This window comes from Daphnia carinata, chromosome 9, assembly GCF_022539665.2.
Source record: "Daphnia carinata strain CSIRO-1 chromosome 9, CSIRO_AGI_Dcar_HiC_V3, whole genome shotgun sequence".
Classification (NCBI taxonomy): Eukaryota; Metazoa; Arthropoda; class Branchiopoda; order Diplostraca; family Daphniidae; genus Daphnia; species Daphnia carinata.
In genome coordinates, this window is record NC_081339.1 from 9,873,311 (window position 1) to 9,897,605 (window position 24,295).

General features: G+C 37.6%; 1 protein-coding gene, 1 long non-coding RNA gene and 1 other non-coding gene across 5 annotated transcripts; all 3 read left to right on the plus strand.

The window, feature by feature from the left end:
• The first annotated feature begins 238 nt into the window (after nucleotides 1-238).
• LOC130690732 (pupal cuticle protein Edg-78E-like) lies at nucleotides 239-21,384 on the plus strand. Of its 3 annotated transcripts, XM_059497030.1 has the most exons (4): nucleotides 239-269; nucleotides 347-591; nucleotides 677-917; nucleotides 21,215-21,384. In XM_059497030.1, exons 1-4 carry the CDS (start codon nucleotides 261-263, stop codon nucleotides 21,293-21,295), a joined length of 576 nt encoding a protein of 191 aa, XP_059353013.1. In that variant the 5' UTR covers nucleotides 239-260; the 3' UTR covers nucleotides 21,296-21,384. The 3 variants fall into 3 exon arrangements, with proteins under 3 accessions (XP_059353013.1, XP_059353014.1, XP_057369638.1); XM_059497031.1 differs by lacking the exon at nucleotides 677-917 and having other exon boundaries at nucleotides 21,004-21,384; XM_057513655.1 differs by lacking the exon at nucleotides 21,215-21,384 and having other exon boundaries at nucleotides 677-1,072.
• Nucleotides 3,001-5,838, plus strand: LOC130690739 (uncharacterized). Its single transcript, XR_009001069.2, has 4 exons — nucleotides 3,001-3,466; nucleotides 3,525-3,952; nucleotides 4,027-4,291; nucleotides 4,434-5,838. It is a non-coding gene; the product is annotated as an uncharacterized LOC130690739 (long non-coding RNA).
• Trnar-ccu (transfer RNA arginine (anticodon CCU)) lies at nucleotides 6,202-6,274 on the plus strand. The gene has a single exon. It is a non-coding gene; the product is annotated as a tRNA-Arg (tRNA).
• Nucleotides 21,385-24,295: the final 2,911 nt, after the last annotated feature.

Genomic DNA, 24,295 nt, shown 5'->3' on the forward strand with positions numbered 1-24,295 from the left:
ATATTGATTTCTCATCATCATAGACCAGGAGACAAAATAAATCCTTCACCAGCCAAACGAAATCAAAAATGCACTGTGGTTAAGGGGAAAAGCGAAAGTAAGGTATTTTATTCAACGCCCAAAACCTAATTTGCTCTAGCGAAATCTAGCTGCCAAAACAACTAGGTCAACTGAATGCTCTTTGCCTCTCACTCAACTATAAAAGTCCAGGATAGAAGGACTCAGACCATCAGTTGTTTATCAAAACCTCCTAGTACAGCATGAAGCTCGTGAGGCATTTTATTGCTTATATTTTCCGAAAACTAAAAATTTTAGATATTTATTTAATTAATACATTGGACGACAGTTGTTGTTCGCTGCCGTCTTGGCTATTGCCGCTGCCGTTCCTTCCAGCTATAACCCTGAATACAAAGCTCCCAGCTACCCTGCATCAAAATTCACTACCCCTAGCTACACCGCACCCAAGTACCCTACGCCTAGCTACCCCACACCAGCCTACCCCACACCAAGCTACAAGGATAACAAATACGCTGACATTACAGTCACTAGCCAATCCGACGAGCGCAACATCGATGGCAGCAGCCAGTGGAGGTAAATAATTTTCATGGTTTATGCGTAATAACAAAGAGACTATAGATTCTCATATTTCAAAACATGAAATTCCTTTAACCCACAGCTACGGCCAGTCTGACTACACAACCCGTGAAGAATCTCAAGTTCAGAAGAAGATGCAAGGAGTCGCTTACGATTCTTACGGAAAGGCCACCTACGAAGATGTTATGGGCAACACTAACAAGGGATCTTCCTACTGGATTTCCCCTGAAGGCGACAAGTTCACTTTGACCTGGACCGCTGATGATGCTGGATTCCAGCCCAAAGGTGATCACTTGCCCGTGGCCCCCGTCCATGAATACGAGCTCCCCGTTGCCCCCGTTCACATCCCCTTCAATGGAAAGGGTTACAAGATTTACTAGATTTCCCGACACGTGATTGAATATTTAAAGTATGTCCGATAATTTTTGTATATCTCGTTTATCGCAAGTGTGGTGTAAATATAAATGCAATCAATCTACCAGGTGCATTTTGGTAAATTTCGACAAGCACATGAAGGTTACATTCAAGTTTAACCATCGAACATTCATGGCATCATGCCAATAATCCAATACTATTTTATTTCTGTCAGATAAGAAAGAAATATTACATTTTTTGAAAGCTGAAAAACCTGTCTTTCAACTCTTTCTAACCTAATCTAACGTTTTAATATGGCAAGACTATTCATCTACAATTGCCATTTGTGTTGTCATTTTGCTGCATTATTTCTTCATAACCAACTGCTCAAAGATGCTTTGAATCTTGTTAATGGAATCCAGAATCCGTATTTATCGAGTATTGTATCCCAAAGTATTGTTACTTATCTGCATTGCAATCAATTTTTCGCCACATACAGCAAGCTTTTCCGCTATGCTCAACTTAAACGTTTTCATTTACGAATTCCAATTGATCTAGGACTATTAAACTAACTGTGTGATGTAGGTAATGGCCAAACAAATTCGGCCCGCTGGCACCCGCTCTATATGCCGGTCGGTACCACCAAACTGGCTAACATTTCGCATAGACAAGTGTGCATGCTTTTTTGTTCCCAAACCAAAAGTATTGCTGTTCTCCGTTCTTTGTCATCCCACCATGAAAAGTCAACACCGTTGAATTGCAATAGGGCACTGATGGAACCGTACTAGACGATTTAATTAAAGCAATTGAAGAGAAGTGTTGTATCTGAAATTTATTTTCGAAACAAAATGTACCGTGATGGATTGTTGGCATTTCGCGGATAATGAGATCAGTGCAGCAATTTGTCTGCTGGATGCAACGTAGTTAAATGGGTGGTGGCCACGGGCGGCCAAAAAAGCATCATAACAAAGGACGGATAATTTCACTTTAATTCAATTTTTTTATTTTAGTTTCGGGGCAGCGTAATATTCAAGCTTGTCCCGCAGGGCATCGCGAAAAGGCGGTCGTTTCGGGGTGAAAAACATACATGCTTTTCAAGCGGGGTAGGTTTTCGGGGCAACGGCGGGAACCCCGCTATTTTTCAAAATTATGCCATGGTGGAAAAATGTTCAACAAACAGAAACAAATGTACTATCAGCACCAAGTTTAAAGTCTACAAGAGTTATGAAATTAAATGAATTTTTTCATTTGGTAAAAAAAAATATTGTTTTACAAAGTTTAAAATAAAACTCATATAAGAATGCATGAAATGAATTTGACAATGTCCTAACGGGTTTTGTAACATTAAACTGCTCTATGGAAGGAACATTAAAAGTAATTCGAAAACACATTAAGTTGGGCGTCCATAGCCGAGTGGTTATGGCGTCTGATGATCATCAATGACCCTAGATGAGGCTTAGAGGGATTGAAGGAATGTACATGGAAACATGGGACATGGAACCTGAACTTGGGGCGCGAGTCTACGGTCGATGATCACATTTTTTCGAATTAATGGCATTTGAGAAATAAAATAAAACAAAGGAAAAAGCAAAATGTAAAATTAGCAATTCGACGTAATTATTTTATTAATAATTAACAATAACTTCCGGTAAATTACAACGTTATGTCCGTCCAGACGATCGCCAGGGCCAAAGGTTCAAATCGGGACCCGCACTAAAACATTTTTTCAGCTTCAATTTTAGATTTTATTACATTTTTAGGTTCGTTGTATGTTTTCGATTCATGGAATGGCTTTCTAGAATATTTTCAGCTTATTAATTAGTTTTAACAAAAGTTGAAAGATGCGTGCTTGTCTTTTCAATCTGCCTCGTGTGGGCATGAATTGTACAATACTAACAGGTTAGGTAATGTGTGTATTAAAGTTAATAGAACCCCGCCTTGATTTTGAAAATTAGAGAAAATTATTTTCATTATTTGTGGATCTGGCAACGATTTAGGCTTCAAGCAGACGATGAAATGCGTTATGAAAGTAAACAAACCAACGAACGCCGAACGGAAAAAGGAGAATTCTTAGTTGGCTGGTGCATTCTGCCGTTGTCTGTTAAATAATAAAATCAAAACAATTTGCTGGAGTTTCTTAAAGTTTTGTGGTGCCTTAAGTACTTTTCTTAGCGTATAGTTCTGTGAAATTTTTTTTTCATTTCATTTTTTTTTTTTTGAGTATCTTTGTAGTTTTACCAAAAGAATAGTAATTTTTCTTATTATATAGATTGTATGATTTTCTTACGCCTATTATCGGCCTCCATTTGTATATACACATTTAATTAGGCAATCGTAGGAGCACAGAGGGCGTCGAAATGACGTGCCACATCCTGATGCACACAGACAACCTGAAGAGCAATAATAACATCTAATTTCTTTACATGAAAAGGAAAGGCAACACAGATTAAGTGTTGGTTAATGTGTACTAAGACTTGTACTAAAGTGTACGAGAAGCAAGCAGGAAATTCCTATTCAGGTAGTATACAATTTGACTTAGAAATCTTTGCATTTCAATTTCTGCAATCGTATTTCAGTTTATTTTGAAAATCAATCGCGTCATTCGCTTCCGAAGTGGAAAACAACTTTAATATGCACAGCACCTTTGACGTTATTCACCATCGTTGTTGACACACAGAACTTCTTTCTACTAGAAACTCGAGATGGTGTTGAAAACTCTTCTAAACCGTTTGGCGTAGCTATTCATAAAACAACAAAGCCTTTACATTATCTTTTCCCAGTTTCTTATGGCAACGGTATTGTTTTCTATTGTAGCGCTTCATCGTTGAAACTGAATCACGCGTGATTGCAAAGATTTCTAAAGGGACCCTATTTAGTGCGTGAATGAAAACTATAACACCAGGTATTAACATCAATAGCAAGTGCTTCATCACAAAACGAAACTCTAGAAAAACAAAATTCCAACTAGTTGGAATGACTCGACGGCATCCGGAATGAATCACAGGTATAGAATTTAAACGTACTGTACAAGAACAAATTAAACTAGGTGACGCACATTGAAAGCAAATTACTAATTAGGTAGCTTTGGAACAACATGTTGGCGGATAGTTTTGACTAGTGGACACACGCAATTGCGCTACTGATGCTCATTATTCATAGCCATTTCGTGCCATTGGATAACTACACCATCGTCAATAATGACGAAATCGAAACAAAAAAAAGGCGGTGAAAAATGATCATTCCGCAACGTTTATGAATGACGAAGAAAAAGAAGAAATATAAATACTTCTGTATACGCGATACATGGGTTTGCAACGATGCTGGAAGCCTCACAGTTCTTCACGTAAGGAATGATATTGAATTAATAATTCTTACTGTTGAACCTTTATTTCTTTTCAGTAAGTTCTAAGATTCGCAGCAAATAATCTTGAATATAATTTCATTATTGTCGATATTACATTTAAATCAGCATTCGTTTTTTCTAGGCGCTTCATTCGCTCGCATAACAATGGTTAGTGGGATGGGGAAGATAATTATGCGTTTCTTCGATATTTGAAAATGCATACGACACGAGCGATTAGAGGTAGTGTAGGAATAGTGGTTGTTATGTCAGAATGAACAGGTGGACCCTCTGGCCTGAAAAGACGAATCAGGATGATAGAAAACCTTATAAAACGAGGTCAAATCGAAGGTAGAGGTTAGTCGAGTGAACATCTCTGACACAGTATAGTACTAGCAGTCTTTCAAATACCAATAGCTGATTTAATATAGTGTCTTCCAGTTCCAACCTGCAATCATGGGTAATGTACACACTTCAACTTGTTTAATGATTTTAGTTAATGTGATGATGCAATTGTTGATTAAATTGATGTTTGAACGAGGTGAAATGATTCTTTATTGTCGTTTTAAGCATTTCAATGTCATAATGGAATTATGAAAATTAATGTTTTTTTTTTTTTCGTCAGGTTATGATGGCATTATGCTGCTACTAGCTGTCGTCTTCTGATGACTGGATCGACTTTAAGTGTGCCGATGGGTTCATCTTGTGGATACGGTATCTATTCATACCAGACAACCACTGCTGTGTCGTATTACGCTACGAAGGCGGCCGAGCACTACACCACGACATATGTGGCCCGTACTTCCTACACCGATGCGCCCAAGTATTACAGCACCAAGGCATCTGAATACTACACCACTACGTATGCAGCTCCGACTTACTATACGGAGGCCTTGAAATACTACTCCGCACCGAGCTATTACACAGAAGCGCCAGTGTATTACACAACAACATATGCCACTCCAAGTTACTACACCGTAGCTCCCACCTACTATACGCCTCTGACTATTACACGACAATCTACGCTTCCCCGCCTACCACGTACGCTGTCCCAGCTTACTATACTGAGGTTCGCATGTATTACAAGACGGAGGGTCCACGATACTACACGACGAAGGCTCCCGAGTACTACACCACCATGTACGCGGCACCAAGTTATTACACTGAAGCTCCAACATACTACACAACAACATCTGCCACTCCTAGCTACTACAGCGAGCCACCAAAGCACTATTTCCAAATACTACACTACCACTTACGCCGCTTATATGTCAGTAATGTGAATGTGCGAAGGAATCTAAAGATTTCCGAAGGAATACCGAAATCGCGAGTTCAATCCTCACCTGGAGCGTTGGGTTTTTATTTCTATCTCTTTACGAGGATTGTAGCTGCCTGCGATCACCTGATTGAACTGTGTTACTTTGGTAAAACTAGCAGACAAAATGCTGGAATACATCTCCTGAAGTTGGAAGTTGGACAAAACTCTTGTGGAAAATGGATACAAAGCACTGACTGTTCATTCAATTAGCAAACGTAGTTTCAATTACTTTCCTCTATTTCATTAAACCTGTCGGGATCGGGCAGGTTAAAAATAACACATTCTCCAGGCGAGCATCGAACTCGTGGCCTCGGCATTACTTAGAGAATCGTTCAATCCCGAAACACAATGAAATTACTGTCGCATAAGTTCCATTCGCCAACCAGCTGCGCTACTGGAAACAGAAATACTAACCTCAAAAGTGGTCCTTTAAATGTATCCGCTAGTGTATTAATATAACCAGAAGAAAACAGACATATTTGCGCTTGGGTCCTTACGATAGTTTGTGGAATAAAGGCAATGATATAAATAACCTAGACCTGACCCAAATGAAAAATTTGCGGCTTGCAAATTGGAAGGCAGGTATACTTTTACAGCCTCTGTGGCCTAATGGATAAGGCATCGGCCTCCTATGCCGGGGATTGCGGGTTCGAGTCCCGCCAGAGGTTAATTAACTTCCGCTGTATTGATTAAGCTTACCCGTATTAACAGTCTGCCAACATTAGTATTATCTACAGCTTCATTGCCTTGATTCTTGGGTCTGAGTGATGCATTTCCACAGCATAACCTGTGTAAATGAAACACAAGTTTGGCTCGTACGTTTTTCAGCAAAGCTTTTCGGTTGCTCTTTGCGTAAAAACGGAAACCACTTTCGTATCGTATAGCCGGATTGCTTGTAAAAGCCAAGGCGATAAACGAAAACTATTTTTGGTGGTAAATGTTTATCATCAGGAAGGTGCGTACTGCCTGACTTTGTTTTCAACCTCATACGAAATACTAACGCGAAACCACATCATTCGAGCTCCGTAATCGTGAGGCATTAGAATATGCTGTACAAGGATTTATTGAATTTATTCTAGTTGGTTTGCGTCTCAAAGAAACTTCATCTTCAGAGCTTTGGTGTGAACGACACATTTCTATCGGTTGCATTTCTTCGATTATCCTCATTTACAAGTGATTTCCAGCTTTTATCGTGCGACCAGAATCTTTAAAAAGATCATGGAATGTCTGATTTGTTTTTCACAAGAAAGTTGGGCTTCAAAATACAAGCCCGACATTATAAGCCCGACTTTTCCTTTTTTTTAATATTTTGATAAGAAAATATGATATAACTATTAAAATACAAGATTTATATTCAAAATTCAATGAGAATCATGAAAAGTGACTTAATATTTACTTGATACATACATTTTGTGAGTTATTTTACATTTGGATAACTGCGGAATCGGTTCAATGTGTAACGAAGTCATAAAATACAATTTTTATTGAATTATATTGTGTTTTGATTGTTTGTTTTATTAATATGATTATATATTATATCCGTTGTCTTTATTTCTTATAGATATCATAATTCAAGTGCTGTTGCCCTTTCGTTGAATTCTATTTTTATATTGTACCTTGTGCTCTACTTATTTCCGATTGGATGAATCTGCATGAGTAGGAAGTCGCGCCATGCATTTCCGTGAATATGAAATGTTCCTGCGTACGACATCCGGAGCTCATTTTGTCGGAAATGCTATGTTCCCTTAAGCCTGTAAAACGTATAAAAGGATGCCCTTTTTGTTCCCAAAAGTTAGTTCTATATTCCTACAGTTCTTTTCAGCCATTCAGTTATTTCCAGTACCAGTTCTCCTTCTTAGTGCTACAAGTGCTGTCTATTTCTTCAAATATATTTGACATCCTTATTCCATCTTCGCCACGGCGGTGACGGTAAGACTAGACTCACCTGACTCCATTTTGTATTTCCGTTTCCCATTTATATTCTATATCTGTGTAATTCGTTTATTATCTTCGGCCTATTAGAATAAAATATATTCGGCATTGTGGTAACGCCTTCCCGAGTTCATTTTCTTATTACAACTTGTCTTTAAATAACGTAAAGACGTTCTTTTATTACTAAAAGAATGCTTTACATAATGGTGGCAGCGATCTATCGAACTCACCCACAATGACGGATTATATTTTTTGCTAGTAGGCCTATACTTTCTCGCTCACCTGTATCCGCTACTAAAAGTCCTATTGAGCCAGTTATACCGGAATTAAGGGAACTTACACAAATATTAATGGTCAGAAAGAAATAGTCAAGAATGCTGTGCTAAAATTAGTCAGGGGTATAAGCACGCAGAGGATCCAAAATTCGGAAAAGAATGAAATTAAAGAAATCTGCACGAGCCTACGCAGGCTGTAACACAGCTCCAAATGGATAAGAGGGATTATGTTTCTTCGACGGGTGCCCCGTATGGGAAACAAGTTTCATTTCAAACGGATAGCATTAGTCGAGAGAGAAATTGGAGACCTCCCCCTCATCACCCCAATACTAACAGCAATTCTTACCAACATGCTAGATTTCCGAATAGACCTACGCCATTCTCGCACTTTTTCTTTAGACCAGCTAACGATGTTAATTACAGATTAGATCAGCCCATAGTAGTTAGCAATTTTTGTAGAAATCACGGACACAGTCAGTCCAATTGTCATCAATTTCAGCGTCAGACCTTGGAACAATACCAGCCTCCAATCTATTATGCTTGTCGTGAATTCGAACATAAATGTAATACTTGTACTGAGTTCAAAAACTCCCATAGACCTAATATTCCAGGTCCCTTTCAGCATCATGGAAACCAATAATTATCAATTGTAACTTCGGGTCAGTTGATAGGCAGCCTCACATTAAAGCCCGACAAGTCGCAAAATTAACCACTATAACGAATGAATCGACCCCAATAATTCCATTAAAGGTTCTTCAGATCCCGTTACAGATACAGACGCGTCTAAAAATATTATTCATGAGAGATTATTCAAGAAGTTACCCCCGAGAGGTCAAGTGATCTGCAGTCAGCTTGATTTCGATTTGTATGAAGTAGGGGAGAAGAAATTACATACGCTGGGAAGAGTTATTTTACCCGTTCGATACGGAGAGTCAGTTTTTAAGCGAGAATTTATCGTTACTAATGGTGTTTCTGTGGACTGTATCCTTGGATGGGATGCAATCCAGAAACACGGATTTCGGCTTGATGGAGAAGCCAGAAGTATTTACCTAACAAGGGATGAGCAGGAATCAGCCATCTCTGAGGTACCGGACATGGCAGTTATACGGTCAAAAAGACGACGCTATTTCGTCAGACGTCGATAGTAATTGCAGCGCGGATGAAAGGTTCATTTCCGTATGTCCCCCTAATACAGCGTTTATATTTACCCCAGCAAAAGATTTACCAGCAGGCGTTTATATTGAAGAATTTATTGGAAATGTATCGGGAGATGGAACTTATAAAATTATGGTCGAAAATCATTCATTACATCAAATCTAAATTCCTAGAAGCACTACATTAGGCGCAATTAAAATTATTGATAACGTTATCGAAAAAATTTCTCTAGCGAAATTGGAAGATAGCCTTAAAACAGAAGCTGAGCCAGTTTTAATTTCAGAAGTTGACTCTGAATTTCAAGCACCGCTCTCAAAATTAGTAAATAACTTTCACGACTTGTTAGCATCAAAAGATTCAGAATTAGGGAGAATTAATCTTATAGAACATACAATTAATGCACAAGAACGAGGCCCTATTCGACAACGCCCTTATTAAGATACAAGCAATCAAAGAAAATTTTGGAGTATAAAGTACAGATCTTAGTACGAAACCTTTTATATGGGAAGCCGAAGAACAAATGGCTCTTGAGAAATTGCGCACTTCTCTAGTGACACCACCAGTTTTTCGTGTATCCCAATTTTATTAAATTATGAATTCAAGTATAAGCCGGGGCGTATTCATCAAAATGCGGATTGGTTATCACGATTAAAAATAACTAATATTCATAAAGGGAAGAACAAAGTACATTCATCTGAAAAAAAAAAAAAAAAAAAAAAAAAAAAAAAAGTCAGAGCACGAACTCTGTATAACCGTTAATCTATTAACCAATTTTAACCAAGCTAAGCCAGATTTTACAATTACTAACCGTCTATACTCGCTATTAGCATGTAACTTATTGAAGTTCGATACAACACGTTCGACTTCATGCTTATCCCGTAAATCGAAAAAAAAACGAGCCTTGAAAAGAATAATTATCTCGATAAATAGACAAAAAGATAAACTGAACCATTTATACATGAGTATATTCATGAAAAAAAATATTCATAAACAATAAATGGGTGCTCTTGGAAACGAGTTCAATTGAAAAAAAAAACGAACAATACGTTTTTCTTATGTGCCGTATGCTTTCTTATGATACTTTTCTGGCACCCTTCTTCATTCAATCATTATTTTGTATTCAGTAGAACAATATTATATAATACTTGTTCTTTTCCCATTTTCTCTATAGTGTGTGTCTTTTATAAAATATCCCTCTCCCAGTGCTGTAAAATGAGTATTAGTATAATTTCGAAAAATAACAAGATATTAAAACCTAACAAATAGCATTTGAGATCCACCACAAACGAAAATTTTTTCCTAAATAATGATGTAGAATTTCCTTGTTCTTTATTTCCACTGTGAATCTCTTTTCCTTCACACTCTCCAAAGTCGTAGCTCCAACTCTTTGCATTTTAGTTCCCAACTCTTGCACACACTAGTTTTCACTTTCCCTTTCGTTTCCACACTGCAGTGTATGACCTTGTGCGGCAAAACTTTTCCGCCGTAGAATTTTTAATTTTTTTTTTCTTGTCCACCTCGCTAAACTATAAACTGTTTTAGCATTTTTCTCTTTTCGATAATTAAGATTATCTTATCCTCTTTCCAATGATACCACTTTCGATTAAAAATAATTTTTCTTTATGCCCGAAAACACAGTTATAATGCGATACCCTTTTATTTTTCTATCTTTTGCCGCAGCGCAGCTACTGAAAAGCCGACGGGAAACCGTTGACCTTTCAGAGCCGTCAGAAAATTTTTACTTTTACTTTCTTTTCTCTTCTTTCTTTGCCTTTTACTTTATTTCAACTATATATATATAATCAAACATGTATTTAAAAAAAAAAAAAAAAAAAAAACCCCAATGTCGATGTAGAATATTTTTGGCCACTGCTCTGTTAAAATTTTTCTTATGTATTTTTTTTTAAATATTTCTGTCATATGTCGAAATGTCGCCATTACCAATTATTTTACTACTATGCTTTATTGGAATGAAACGCAAGCTTTTGAAGCGACCGTGTGCGATTGTACTCCCTTAAATGTGACTTTTGAAACCGTCATAACATCTTGCGGACCGCAACCAAAAAATTTAAAAATTATACAATTAACCTGGACGATTGGGAACTCGTTAAATATTCGCCGTGTTATTGGACAAATGGATTTGTGAACTTCAATGACATTCCTTATGCGTTTCGCAATAACACTTGGAAGCCCGTGAACGCAAGCATCGTCTTACCGGTACAAGACCTTGCGCATTCTTTTCGTTATGAAGATGTGAAATTTTTTGACTATGAACATAAAAGTAACCCTGCGTATGGTGAAACTATTATGGATCATATGAGTATTATGGCTGATATTGCCGCAGCTATGAATGAACATTCGCCGAGTGAATTTTCGGCCAATAATCGACCAAGTGTGACCAACGTTTTGTTATCAGCATCTGGAGTGAACTCTTATACTAGCTGGTGGGAAACTATTAAAAATTATTTCTTTATTGGTGTACTTTGCCTCCTTGGTCTACTTTTTCTACGTATCTGTTATGGCTGTGGATTTTTCGGACTCATCAGCAAGTTATGCTGTCGCCCAATTCAAGAACCAGAACCGGATTTCGCTTATGAAGTCTGATTACGGGACGTAATCTCGCACCGCCGGGAGTGATGTAACGAAGTCATAAAATACAATTTTTATTGAATTATATTGTGTTTTGATTGTTTGTTTTATTAATATGATTATATATTATATCCGTTGTCTTTATTTCTTATAGATATCATAATTCAAGTGCTGTTGCCCTTTCGTTGAATTCTATTTTTATATTGTACCTTGTGCTCTACTTATTTCCGATTGGATGAATCTGCATGAGTAGGAAGTCGCGCCATGCATTTCCGTGAATATGAAATGTTCCTGCGTACGACATCCGGAGCTCATTTTGTCGGAAATGCTATGTTCCCTTAAGCCTGTAAAACGTATAAAAGGATGCCCTTTTTGTTCCCAAAAGTTAGTTCTATATTCCTACAGTTCTTTTCAGCCATTCAGTTATTTCCAGTACCAGTTCTCCTTCTTAGTGCTACAAGTGCTGTCTATTTCTTCAAATATATTTGACATCCTTATTCCATCTTCGCCACGGCGGTGACGGTAAGACTAGACTCACCTGACTCCATTTTGTATTTCCGTTTCCCATTTATATTCTATATCTGTGTAATTCGTTTATTATCTTCGGCCTATTAGAATAAAATATATTCGGCATTGTGGTAACGCCTTCCCGAGTTCATTTTCTTATTACAACTTGTCTTTAAATAACGTAAAGACGTTCTTTTATTACTAAAAGAATGCTTTACAAATGCACACCGGCTGTCCGGGCAGTCCACCTTTAGCAATACTGCGGTGACAACCTCTATGAAAAATGTGACGAAATTTGAGCCAGTTTACATATTAAAATATCAAAAAACGGGCAGCGGAAAGCCTATAGCAAGCACACAGTTGCACTCAGCATGGCTGTATTCCCCTATGCAGAGTTTCACTCAATTTGTCATTTTTTTAACTTTTCATAAATTTTTGTTTCATAATGAAGTCGAATCGTATTCTACACAATATTTCGAATAATGTCCATTTATTACATTTACCAATTGTTATTTCATTAAATATTTGAAATGAGATTGTTGGCGGAAAACTGCATCGCGGCGTTATCAACTGTGTTTCGGGACCCAAGTCACGGTACATAAGGGTTGTAATGCAACTTCACAAGGTAGCGGCACTTCCAACGAACGGGTGTTGCACTCATCCCAGCATTGGGCTTGCTAGGCGGCATTTGTCACTCTACGTGCAGTTGGCATGGCTCGTACAGGTGGCGGCCGATACCAGTACTATCCAACCAAAACTGGTTAGAGAGGTAAGAGCTGTCATAACACTTACGGAATCCGAGGTAAAGAAGTGGTAGCTTGTTGGTTAAACCTCCACCTCCAACAAGGTGGGATAGGCAGTGATGACCCACTTCGAAACTCGAATACTCGGTCTTGAGGATATATCATGAATATCAGTCATGAATGAATATCATGAGGATAGCTTAGCATGGAGGAAGTCCGCTTTTTGAGGGAGGTACAAGGGGTACAAAGTAGCTTCCATTTTATTTTAATATATTACATATACTATTAGAGATAGCTTTCCCGTTAAAACACATTAGCCGAATATCTACGCTAGAACTCTTAAAAAACAACAACAACTAACTACGCAATGGTGGGGAATCAGGAAAAATTATGCAAAAGAAATGGAACAGTGCGATGAAGGATTCCCACCATACCCTGTAGCTGTACCTCACCCCCATCGCTGCCGTATTCCACCTGTCGTGATGGCAATGGAGGAACGGGAATCAGAATAAGTTATCTCAAGAGCAGCAGAAATGAAAACAAAACGACTTGGAACATCCTGAACAGTTTTCCGTAGATGAGCAGAGAAGCAAAAGGTTTTAGTAGAGCAAAAGAAAGCCGAAAGCGTTTCGGTGATACCGAAACAAGTTCCAGTAGGTGTACCCCAACCGGTGCAAGTTCCAGCTGTGCAAACGAAACCGGAACAGGTTCCAATAGAAGAAAAGAAACCTGAAGACGTCCCGGTTATGCGTACGAAGCCATTTGTTTTAGGGAATTCATTTTCTACCAACTGATGATGGGAAGTTTTAAAATTCGGAAATCACTGATCCTCCTACTGTCTCTTCTTGTTGCATAAAAGCGCTCTCATACCAATAGTTAGATGTGAAGATCTTCAGCTCCAGTTTATTACATGACAAAAGACGGTAGGGGAGGTAGGGCGTTGTTGGAACACAAAACTTATTTTTGTTCCGTACGATTACAAAAATCGTCTAAGTAAGCTAAAAAATATATAGATTTGTAGCTAGTTATCTCAGCTACATAACAGTATTTTTTTTGGGTAGGTTCGGCAAAGTTGAACATCTGCCATGTGTAAAAAACTGGAGGTACCCCAAGTTGTTTCAATTGCCATTTGTACTCGGCAATTGAAACAGGGCGTCAGGGCAATTGAAACGTGGGTTTTCCCATAAGAGAACTCCCTGTTTTATGAAGAAACTAAAATGACGATATCTCAGAATCTGGGATACGTATTTTGATGATTTTTTTACAGTAATATAAAGAATTTTAATCTTTATTTTTTAAGATATTTTATAACTTTCTATAGTAACTAAATATTATTTAATGATTTTCGGTAGTTTTCTGAATTAGGTTCAGAACCCTGTTAGTAATCCAAAGAACGGTTAATAGTATGGAGATCAAATTTTTATTATCGAATATTGCATGTCCAGCTTTACATCATAATTGTTGTTAAATGTCGGTAATTTAATTTTTAAAATTTAATTTCTTTCATCAACGTTGTAAATACAAACACAGACATTGTGGCAGACGATATATGTCAGCCACCCAGCAGACGAAATAAAACACAAAATAACAACATTCAAAAACAAATTGAAAAAAGAGCTCTGCTAATACCAACTTGGTCTCCGTCACCTAGGCCAACTGTTTGGCTCTTGCATTGAGCCAGACAGTTGGCTTAGGTGACGGGTTTTTCGAAGTCTCTTCTAACTGATGCCCTTATTCCTGTTGAGCGCAATTGCCTGTATGTCGGCTTTGACATTTGAATTTCGTCTGCTTAAGTGACGCTTCAGTGATTTGTTTTGACATTTGGACATTTAAGTGACATTTTTAATTTCGTAGCAGTGAAACCCAAGAGAAGAAATCGTGTAATTTTCAAAATGGAATCTAAAAGCAGGAAGCGAGTCGTAGTATGGGAGGAAAGAGGACCGAAAAAGTGTAGAAAAAAATATATAAAACAACAGATCCCAAGCAAATCGACTGGGCTTCGAGTTAAAAAGCTATTTGTGATCGATAACGTCAGGTGCAAACAGCCTGCGGTCGACACTATATCAAGTATAACTAACACTAACTAACACTACTTATCAACCCATTTTTAAAGTAACGTTTGGTTGTTTTCAATAGGTAACATTGCTGCGATGGAATACCCAGGCACTTCAAGTGCTTTCCAATCTGATGCTGGACCTGCTGCGAATACAGATAACCTTTGTCCGTTTGTTGAGGACTAAGTAAAAAATTATCAATGATTGCAATTCTCTCACAAATTCTCGTTTTAGATAACACAGATCTACTCGCTGTCCTACAAAGAAGCCGAACAAGAAATCACAATTCAAGTCAACTCATTTTTAAAGTAATGTTTGGTTTTGTTTTAAATATGTAACATTGCTGATGCGATGGAACAACCAGGCACTTCAAGTGCTTTCCAATCTGACACTGGACCTGCCTAGAGTACTGGTAACCCGTGACTGTTTGTTCAGGACTGTAAGTAAAAAATTGTCAATGATTGCAATTCCCTCACTAATTCTCGTTTTATATAACACAGATGTACTAGCTGTCGTGCGTAAGAACTAATGAAGCATTCTTATGTGGAGACATAATAAGCCATGATACTTGATAGCTGGACCTTATTTCAAGAACAGAAGAAAGGTCCCAAAGGTAGATCATTATTTTATGGAATGTACTGTATTGTTTAATGTTTTTAATATTGGTTTACAAGGGTAAAGGAGATGCTTGTGCATTATGAGGTAGGTTTTCTGTTTTTAAAGATTAATAAAAGATCTAAAAATCTTTGAATCATTCATCTTTTATTTCTGGATTTTATCCTCTGGGTAACAACAAAGTTTAGAATTACATTCATTGAGGTAAATTATAATTTCTTGAGTCCTGGTGCCGGGGCCACTTTGGAGATAAAGGGAATAAGGACCTAAATATTTAGTTGTTCTTCAGTCATTCTTTTTGCTTAAAACATGGAAAGTTAACTGTTTTACCTCGCTATTCTTTAATTTCATAAAAGTCCCCTGAGCCGTTTTAACAAGAACACCTTGGGGCGCCTTCGCCAATGGAATTAGGGAGATTGGCGGTGAAGTAACCGATGACGAAGAAGCTGGACCATTAACTCCCACAGCAACCGGACGTTTTGTTACTTTACTTTGAGATGTATCGCGGCTCGGCGGTGAAGAGATAACAACTGTTTGCGACGTAGCAGGTATTTGCAAACAAAATTCCAGAAGTGATTGCGCAGAAGATAGCGGAAACTCTCTTGTCTCAATGGAACCATTATTGGTAACAGGTGCATTCCCACATAGCACAATTCGGTCCCACGGACATCCGTGGTATATCCTAGTTGGATAACGGTGACATCTTACGGACATCCGTGGAACTGCCTGACCTCCGAATTGGATGTCCTTCGGATACCGACTGAATATTGGAAGACCTCCCGGGAATATGCCGATTGATATCCGAGGGACGTCCTGCTGGGCGGGAAAAGGACAAGCCGTGGACATGTATCAATTATGCAAAAATACCTTTGTTTTACCAATTAAAATAATTCCAAAATGGCAAATAACGCAAACGAAGAAAGAAGTTGAGGGTTCATGAGCAGACTAATGTTTGCTAGCTGAAAGCATTCCTGACTACAGATGGCTCTTCTAATCCTCCCCTCCCCCGCTCCCAAGAACTGAGTAATGAATTAAGTAAAACAAAACAATTGCATTGTTACAAGAAATTTCTTTGTATTGAGAATGATGACATAAATACCGCAAGATAACATTTTACTGTTTACTTCAAACGAGAAAAAACACCAATGAATTGCATAAAATTAAACAACCCTCGCATTATTTTTCTCTTTTCTTTGCAGTTACGCAGTAAAGCCAATCACCTTGATGGCATTCAGTTCTGTTATTATTGGTTGAGGCCTTTTCGCGGCCCCTATAATGAAAAATATTAGACACTCTTTAAATCTATCACTGTACCCATTATACTTTTAATAGATTTACCATCATGTTTTCCGAAGTTCTGAGCAGTCTATTGTTATCACAGTTTCCATTACATTTCAATGATGGGCTGTTTGAAATGGGTGGAATGTGATTTTCAGAAGCATTTGAAATACTTGATGACCAATGATTTCCTCTGCAGTCTACAAAACAAACAAACAAACAAAATAAAAATCCAAAACATAAGAACTGTATATATAAGTTTGAATAGTATATACTACCATTATTCATTCTCAACCTCTTTTCCTTGTTAGTACATACATTAGTATTGTAACCCTTTAAGGTAGAAAATCAAGTAATGAATTTGACGAACGCTCAACTGGTGTGCCTTGTAAAAAATAAACAAAATTAGCGTTAGTTTAAAATTGTAAGCGGAACTGGGAATTCTAATAGAAAAGATTTGGTAAGGTAAGGTTTTATGTGAATTTTATTTAGTAGTTACCTATACGAGACGGCAGGGGCAAAGAAGTTGGAGGTGGGGACTCCTCTTCAGAATCGTTTAACAAAGCACCCTGTCAACACCAAGAAAAAAAATTAATTGAATTAAGCGTAGGCAAAGAGCAATTGCCAAAAAAATAATTAGAAATAGTTAAAGCTTTCAAGCGTCCTGAAGAACTGATTAAAACATCGTTGGCCAAAACCCCTTATCAACGTTCGCGATAAAAGAAAATTAACTAAGACAAAAACAAAGATCAATGGCCAAAAAGAGTAATTAAGAAATAACAGAAGCATTAGAGCGGCTGGTAAAAACAGTTTAAAAAATTGTCGGATAAAGCCCTCTTTCGAAACCCACAAAGAAAAAAAGAAATTAGTAAGGCTTAAAAAAAGTTCAGTTCAAAAAAATGAAAAGAATTATTAAAAGCATTAAGTGGAGTGAAGAAACAAAGCAATTCATCACGCATGGAAAAGTAACACACCCCATAATTTAAATAATAGTTAAAATAACTCTTTCTATAGTATTTCTAATCCTAGTCGGCCTATGTCCCGACTAAGATATTCATCTAACTGAAGGTCCACTGACCATGGCCAGACAATTGGTTTCACGACGACACTGTGAAACCAATCCCGATACCTGTGCCCATTGAGGTGACAAGTCTCAATGCCCTTAAACTTATAGTAACAATGCCAGCACTCGAACCGTTGCCTATCCTTTCCTAGCCTGATACACTATGTCTGGGATCGGCCCAGCACTAGTAAAATGAATAATGTACTTACGGTTTGAGTTTCCATTTGAATAATCCAAAATATGAAGTGGCCTCAGTAGGAACAGAGGCGGGCAGCTAGGCAGGAACAGCGTGGGCCACTGGGCAGGAACAGCGCGGGCAGCCGGGCAGGAACAGAAGGGACCGCTGGACAGGTCCGACAGAAGCACTTACGCAGAGAAAACAAGTCGAAACTACCATTATTTGCAATTTTAGTAGTCTTTCCCTAAAAACCGGTGAATGGTTTCTTCTAAAAAATCCTTTTATAGAACAACTTTCATTATTGAAGCAGTTTTTTACACGGAGATAGTTTAAATATTACTTTAAGTTTGTAAAGTCTGTTTCAAATACTAATTGCGAATTACTTAAAAAACAGCAAAAAAATATGGCAAACATTGGCTAACCTGTCGATGCTAAACTTCGATTCAGTTGGCGAATGGGGCGCGAGTGAAACAGCAACGTAAGTAAAAGGGTAAAAGAAACAGCAACAAAAAGTATTTTTAAACATTGTGCATTATTTGGAGGTAACGTTCAATTCAATATGCCTCGGTTAATATCATTTTAAAATACCTTTTAAAGCTGTTTGGTTGAATTAGGGCCCAAAAGGTATTTTGTATTCCTATTGATGTTGTGGCTCCCCGAGCCAAAATGATCCCAAAATGAAGCAGAAATTTCCACTCCACACAATTGGTGAGTTCAACGAACAGTTTCATTAACATGTACGTTTCAGCAAATACTTACTTGTTCTTTTTTAAGGTATCGATGGGATTCTTGGTGGTAAATGGTTACCCAATATTCCTCGTTTTCACACAAACAACTCAAACAACTCTTGACGTGTTAGCAAATGTTTTTAAAGACAATTTGCTAACTGCTCTTTTATCAATTCTGAAGGATACGCTTTTCTGTGTGGATTGGGAGGAATTTTGGCACTTCAAGTGATTGCCAAATGCAGAGTTGAAACGAGCTTCGCGTGAGCTTGAGCTTTTCGTGAGCGCGCTCACTCATTTGGTGAGCTTTGAGCTTGAGCGCGCTCTTTTTAAAAAACGTGAGCTTGAGCGTGAGCTTTTGGTCCATGAGCGAGAAGCTCACAGAACGCCATCTATGAACCAAAATTTAAAGTTTTTACAAGAAATTAAACATGTCAAACAAGGTCCAATCTTGAAGTTTAAACTGAAAAGCAGGCTGGCTTGAGCTTGATGGATTTGTCGCTAGATGGCGAAGATCGACCAATTTTTCGATCGCGATGGCGGTAAGTCTGATCGGAAATTTGATTTATAACAAGTTGTTGACCGCCACTACGCTCGAAACAATTAGTGATAATTAGTTAATTTGGAATTTCAGTAAAATTTCAAAAAAAAATTTAATGGCGGTTCAAACCGGTTATGCCCAGTTGCAAACCGAAAACCAAACCGCAGTCAAAAATGTCTAAACCGAACCGACGGTTTGACGATTTTAAAATGAAAAACCGCGGTTTGCCCCGATCAAAGACGATCGGGGCCGAGCCCTAGTTGGCACTTACTAGTTTTATTTTTTAAATAATTGTTTAAAAATGAGCTTGAGCGAACGTGAGCTTGAGCGAACGTGAGCTTGAGCGGAGCTCAAATTTTTTTTTACGAGCTTGAGCTTGAGCTCCGCTCACTTTTTAGCCATGAGCGAAGAGCTTGAGCTAAGCTCACGTTTCGGTGAGCTAGTTTCAACTCTGTTTAAGATTTTCTATCTAAGACAGAATACTGAAATTCTCTAGACACAAACAAAATGTAAATATGTACTTATAATTACAATTTTTTACACTTATTTACACTTTTTAAAATTGAAATTTGAACGGCGCGGTAAAAAAATGGCCGCCATAATGGTTTATCAAAAACCACTTTTCAAACGTAATTTTTGGGATTAAATAATGCATCCTAAAAATAAACGTTTATAACAACTTGTTCCTGGAATCACCAGAAACAAAAATATTATAATGATTTCGTGTTTTGACAAAGGCTAAGCATCAAACAATCAATGCAAAGTTTCGTCTTTTTCACACACCCCCTCCCCTTTCTAAAATCATGAAATCCCCTAATAATTATTTATGAGGAAAATAAACAGTCAAAATTGACAAATTTTGCATCAATCGATAGCTCTTATCAAGAACTATCTAATTCTATGAAAGTTATGTTAAATTTTCAGAAAAGGAAAAGTTTAAGCGTAACATAAATTTTTTTGTTTTTATCAGTTGCGTCCATTAGAACCTTAGATCGAAAAACAACAAAAACACATTTTGCCTTTAAGATTTTTTCCCTTTGAAAATGTTAATAACAATTACACAAAAATAGATAGCCCTTACCAAGAGCTATTTACTGTAATTAATCAACTAATTATTGCAATTAATTTAGCTGACAAATAATTAAAAAAATTTCTTTTATATTTTTTTATTTCAATTACCACACAAATTGTACATATTCATTATATAAGCAGAATAAATATATATAATATATATTATAGTATTTTATATATATAATAGTATCGTACATATATAATAGTAATATATATAAATATCTATGTATAATTGTAACTTATATATTAGTATTTATATTGTACATATTACCTCATTGGAAAAATTTACATCAAACGAATTCATGTTATTTTAAGTAATTTCATTAATTTAAAAGACATGCGCTACACGCATTATTGTTTAACTGGTTTAACTTTAGTGGTTTAACCACTAAAGCAACCAAATCAAGGCCCTAGTGGCGACAACGCACACTTTCTCCATATAGAAAACTGTAGGCGCGATTATGTACTAAGTAGTACATATTGCCTCGCGACCAGCCTGCAGCTACAACAAGGATAACAAATACGCTTGGTATCACCATCACCAGCCAATCTGACGAGCGCAATCTCGATGGCAGCAGCCAATGGAGGTGAATCTATTTCATACTTTATACTCATCATTTTAAGAACTAAAAATAACCATTAAAAAAATTTTTTATTATTTCAACCGATAGCTATGCCCAGTCTGACTACACCACCCGCGAAGAGTCTCAGGTTCAGAAAAAGATGGAAGGAATCACCTATGATTCTTACGGCAAAGAATCATACGGTGAGGTCCTAGGCAACACCAACAAAGGATCCTATTACTGGGTTTCTCCTGAAGGCCAGAAATTCATTTTGACATGGACCGCTGATGATGCTGGATTCCAGCCCAAAGGTGACCACTTGCCCGTCGCCCCCGTTCATGAATACGAGCTCCCAGTTGCGCCTGCTCTCCCTTATTCACGCACTGGACCCGGTTACTAAGTTGTAAATTTTCCTTACGTGAAATTTGAATGGCATGAACCATCCAAGTGTAATTTACTGATGAGAAATAAACGCAAATTATGTTTTGATTTCCGTAAAAGCTAATTATCTGAGTAGACTAAACAAATGTTTCATTATACGCATGGAACTTCTTTACTTGTAGAAGAATGACGTAGCCAGTGCAGTTATTACCTTCGTTTCCACCGATTCCCGTCATTTCCATTCGTCGAAAACAAAGCGACGAAGGTGAACGGTTTCACACACAAATTAAATCAACCAAGCTGCTAATCACGTTTTCTCTGATTATATTGCCAACGTTGCAAGACAGGTGCAATTTCAGGACTGGCAAGATTTAGTTATGCGTGCTAGTCACGTGCCACCTAGTGACGACCGAGGAGAAGCTTGCCGGTCTTACGGCGGGACACGATCCAATCACGACCCGTGATTACACCATCCGACTTTTCTATTATGGCTTTTTTCGCATGTAGTTATTTTTCTAGCGTAAAAGAAATTCCATCCAGAAGACATTAAAGGAAGTAAAGAATAAAGTTCATTGATTAAAATTCCCAATTTTGTTAATTTTTTTTCCTAAATTTAACATTAAACGTAAGCTTGCGCCATAATGACCGCAGCCTTTTATCAGTGATAGTTAGATCATCTATTGTACAGCATAAAAGACTTGATAAAACAATTTATGTTTGGTAACGGTGTTGGTTCGCTAGCGCCGTTACTGCGCGTATGTGCCTTACTAATGCTTATCTAATTCTAATGGCAGGTCTGGGAATGGCTGGAAAGAGTGACGCAAAGGTCGGACTAGGTAAAATAACGATGGACTGTGACCACGCTGGCTGGTTCCATGGAAAACAAACGCTATAAACTCTAAATGGAAATTAGGTGTCCACATGAATTATAAACGGTGGATTAATACGGATATGACGACCAAACCCACTCTTTTCTCACGTTACAGGTAAATTAAACTTCAAAAATATTTTTTATGATTGTTTAATAATGTTATAGTTGTCAATAACAAAAATTTTACCGAACCGAAAGAGTTAGAGTAGTGTGTGATTCCATAAACGACGTCCACAAGCTCCTTACCACAAATATTTGCATGACCATCTATGAAAACAAAACGTGTAAATAAGTTGTTCAATACGTTATAGAAATAAAAGGCATTTTGCTTACGTTGATTGCATTTATATTTACACCATGCGTTCGATATACAGATATAATTTATCGGACATGTTTTTAATATTTTTGTCCAAAGTACAACATGAAGCTGGTAAGGCTTTTATTTTTAATTCTTCTTTTAGTGGAAAAAAATTCGAACTTTAAACTAATACCGGGATTCCCCGACAGTTCTTTGTCGCTGCATTTTTTGGCTGTTGCTACCGCCATACCATCCAGCTTCAAACCGGTATACAAAGTTCCCAGCTATCCTGCCCTAAGCTACCCTGCACCAAAATACCCTTCATCAACCTACCCTGTAACAGCTTATCCCGCACCAGCCTACCCTGCTCCAAGCTACAACAAGGATAACAAATACGCCGACGTTACCATCACTAGCCAATCTGACGAGCGCAACCTCGATGGCAGCAGCCAATGGAGGTAGGCGCATTACCTTATACTCACCAACGTATGGTTTAAAAGTATTCATATTTTTAAAAATTAAATTCTATTCTATTCACCTACAGCTACGGCCAGTCTGGCTACCAACTCGTGAAGAGTCTCAGGCCCAGAAGAAGATGCAAGGAGTCACCTACGATTCCTACGGCAAAGAATCGTACGGTGAAATCCTAGGCAACACCAATAAAGGATCCTCTTACTGGGTTTCTCCTGAAGGCCAAAAATTCTTTTTGACCTGGGCCGCTGATGAAGCCGGTTTCCAGCCCAAATGAGAACACTTTCCCGTTTCTCCCGTCCACGAATACGAACTTCCAGTCGCCCCTGTCCATATCCCTTTCAACGGCAAGGGCTACCAGATCTACTAAATTAATGAAACCTCAGTTGAGTAAATAATTCAAAGTCATTTATTCTATGCCTTACGCCTCTGTTGCTTTCGGTGTAAAAACGTGTACATATAAAACTAATAGCATCTAGCAAACGTGTTCGTCTGAAATTTTATTTAGTTCTTCATGAAATTGGGTTGTTGCGTCGAAGCTGGGTGCTCGGCGTTGATTTGTTGTGGAATAGTACTGGGATACGACTGAATTATATGTAGGTGCAACATGATGTGAAACCATGCTGGATATTGAGCAGAAACGGACGGAGAGATAAACACTTAAAAAAGTGCTTAATATAGTAACTAATCAAAATTATTGTTCATGTTCGATTATCGGTTTACGATTAAAATTTTAAGTGTAGAGTCCAAGGTTCCTCTTTCAACAAACCTTGGTATTAAATAGCGAATTTGCTGAAATAAACTAATAATGAAAAACAGCTATGACGTAATCTCGTTTTTTATTACTTTACTCCTTCTCTTGTTTTTTTCTAATAATGATAATAATTTTTAATATGATAATAATGATGGCCGCTGCCTTATTTTTACCCCTTTTTCATTTTTTTTCTGTCATATTGTCTCACGTTTCAGTTTCAACCTCGAAAGGTTACCGCTGGGATTGAGCTACGTTACATTTTTACCATGTCTGAGCAGTTCATTTACATTACCTCTGTGATTAAGATGCACCCATAATGGATACTTTTAGCCGCCTTAAACATTAAACAGATAGATTTGTATTACGCCATACCTACCTTCTTCTATTTACTGGCTTCCTGTGAAACGAAAGTTTCCTCCTTTTCCTCCCAACTAAAAATCAAACGACTATTAAACCCTACCTCAATCGCCAGCTATAGGAGGAATCGCACGATTTTTTTCCCATTGCCTTTTATTTCACTCACTCGTATCTCCCACTTTTCTTCCCATTGCCTTTTAGTTCGCTCACTGGTATCGCCCACTTTATCACGTTCTTTTTTTTATTTTCTACTACCTCTTGGTTCGCT

Bases quoted from the DNA above. Each gene is read 5' to 3' on its own strand.
- LOC130690732 (XM_059497030.1), top strand. The intron at 592-676 runs GTAAATAATTTT...TTTAACCCACAG, and splicing joins GATGGCAGCAGCCAGTGGAG to CTACGGCCAGTCTGACTACA. The intron at 918-21,214 runs CTCCCCGTTGCC...AAAGGTGACCAC, and splicing joins CCCCCGTCCATGAATACGAG to TTGCCCGTCGCCCCCGTTCA.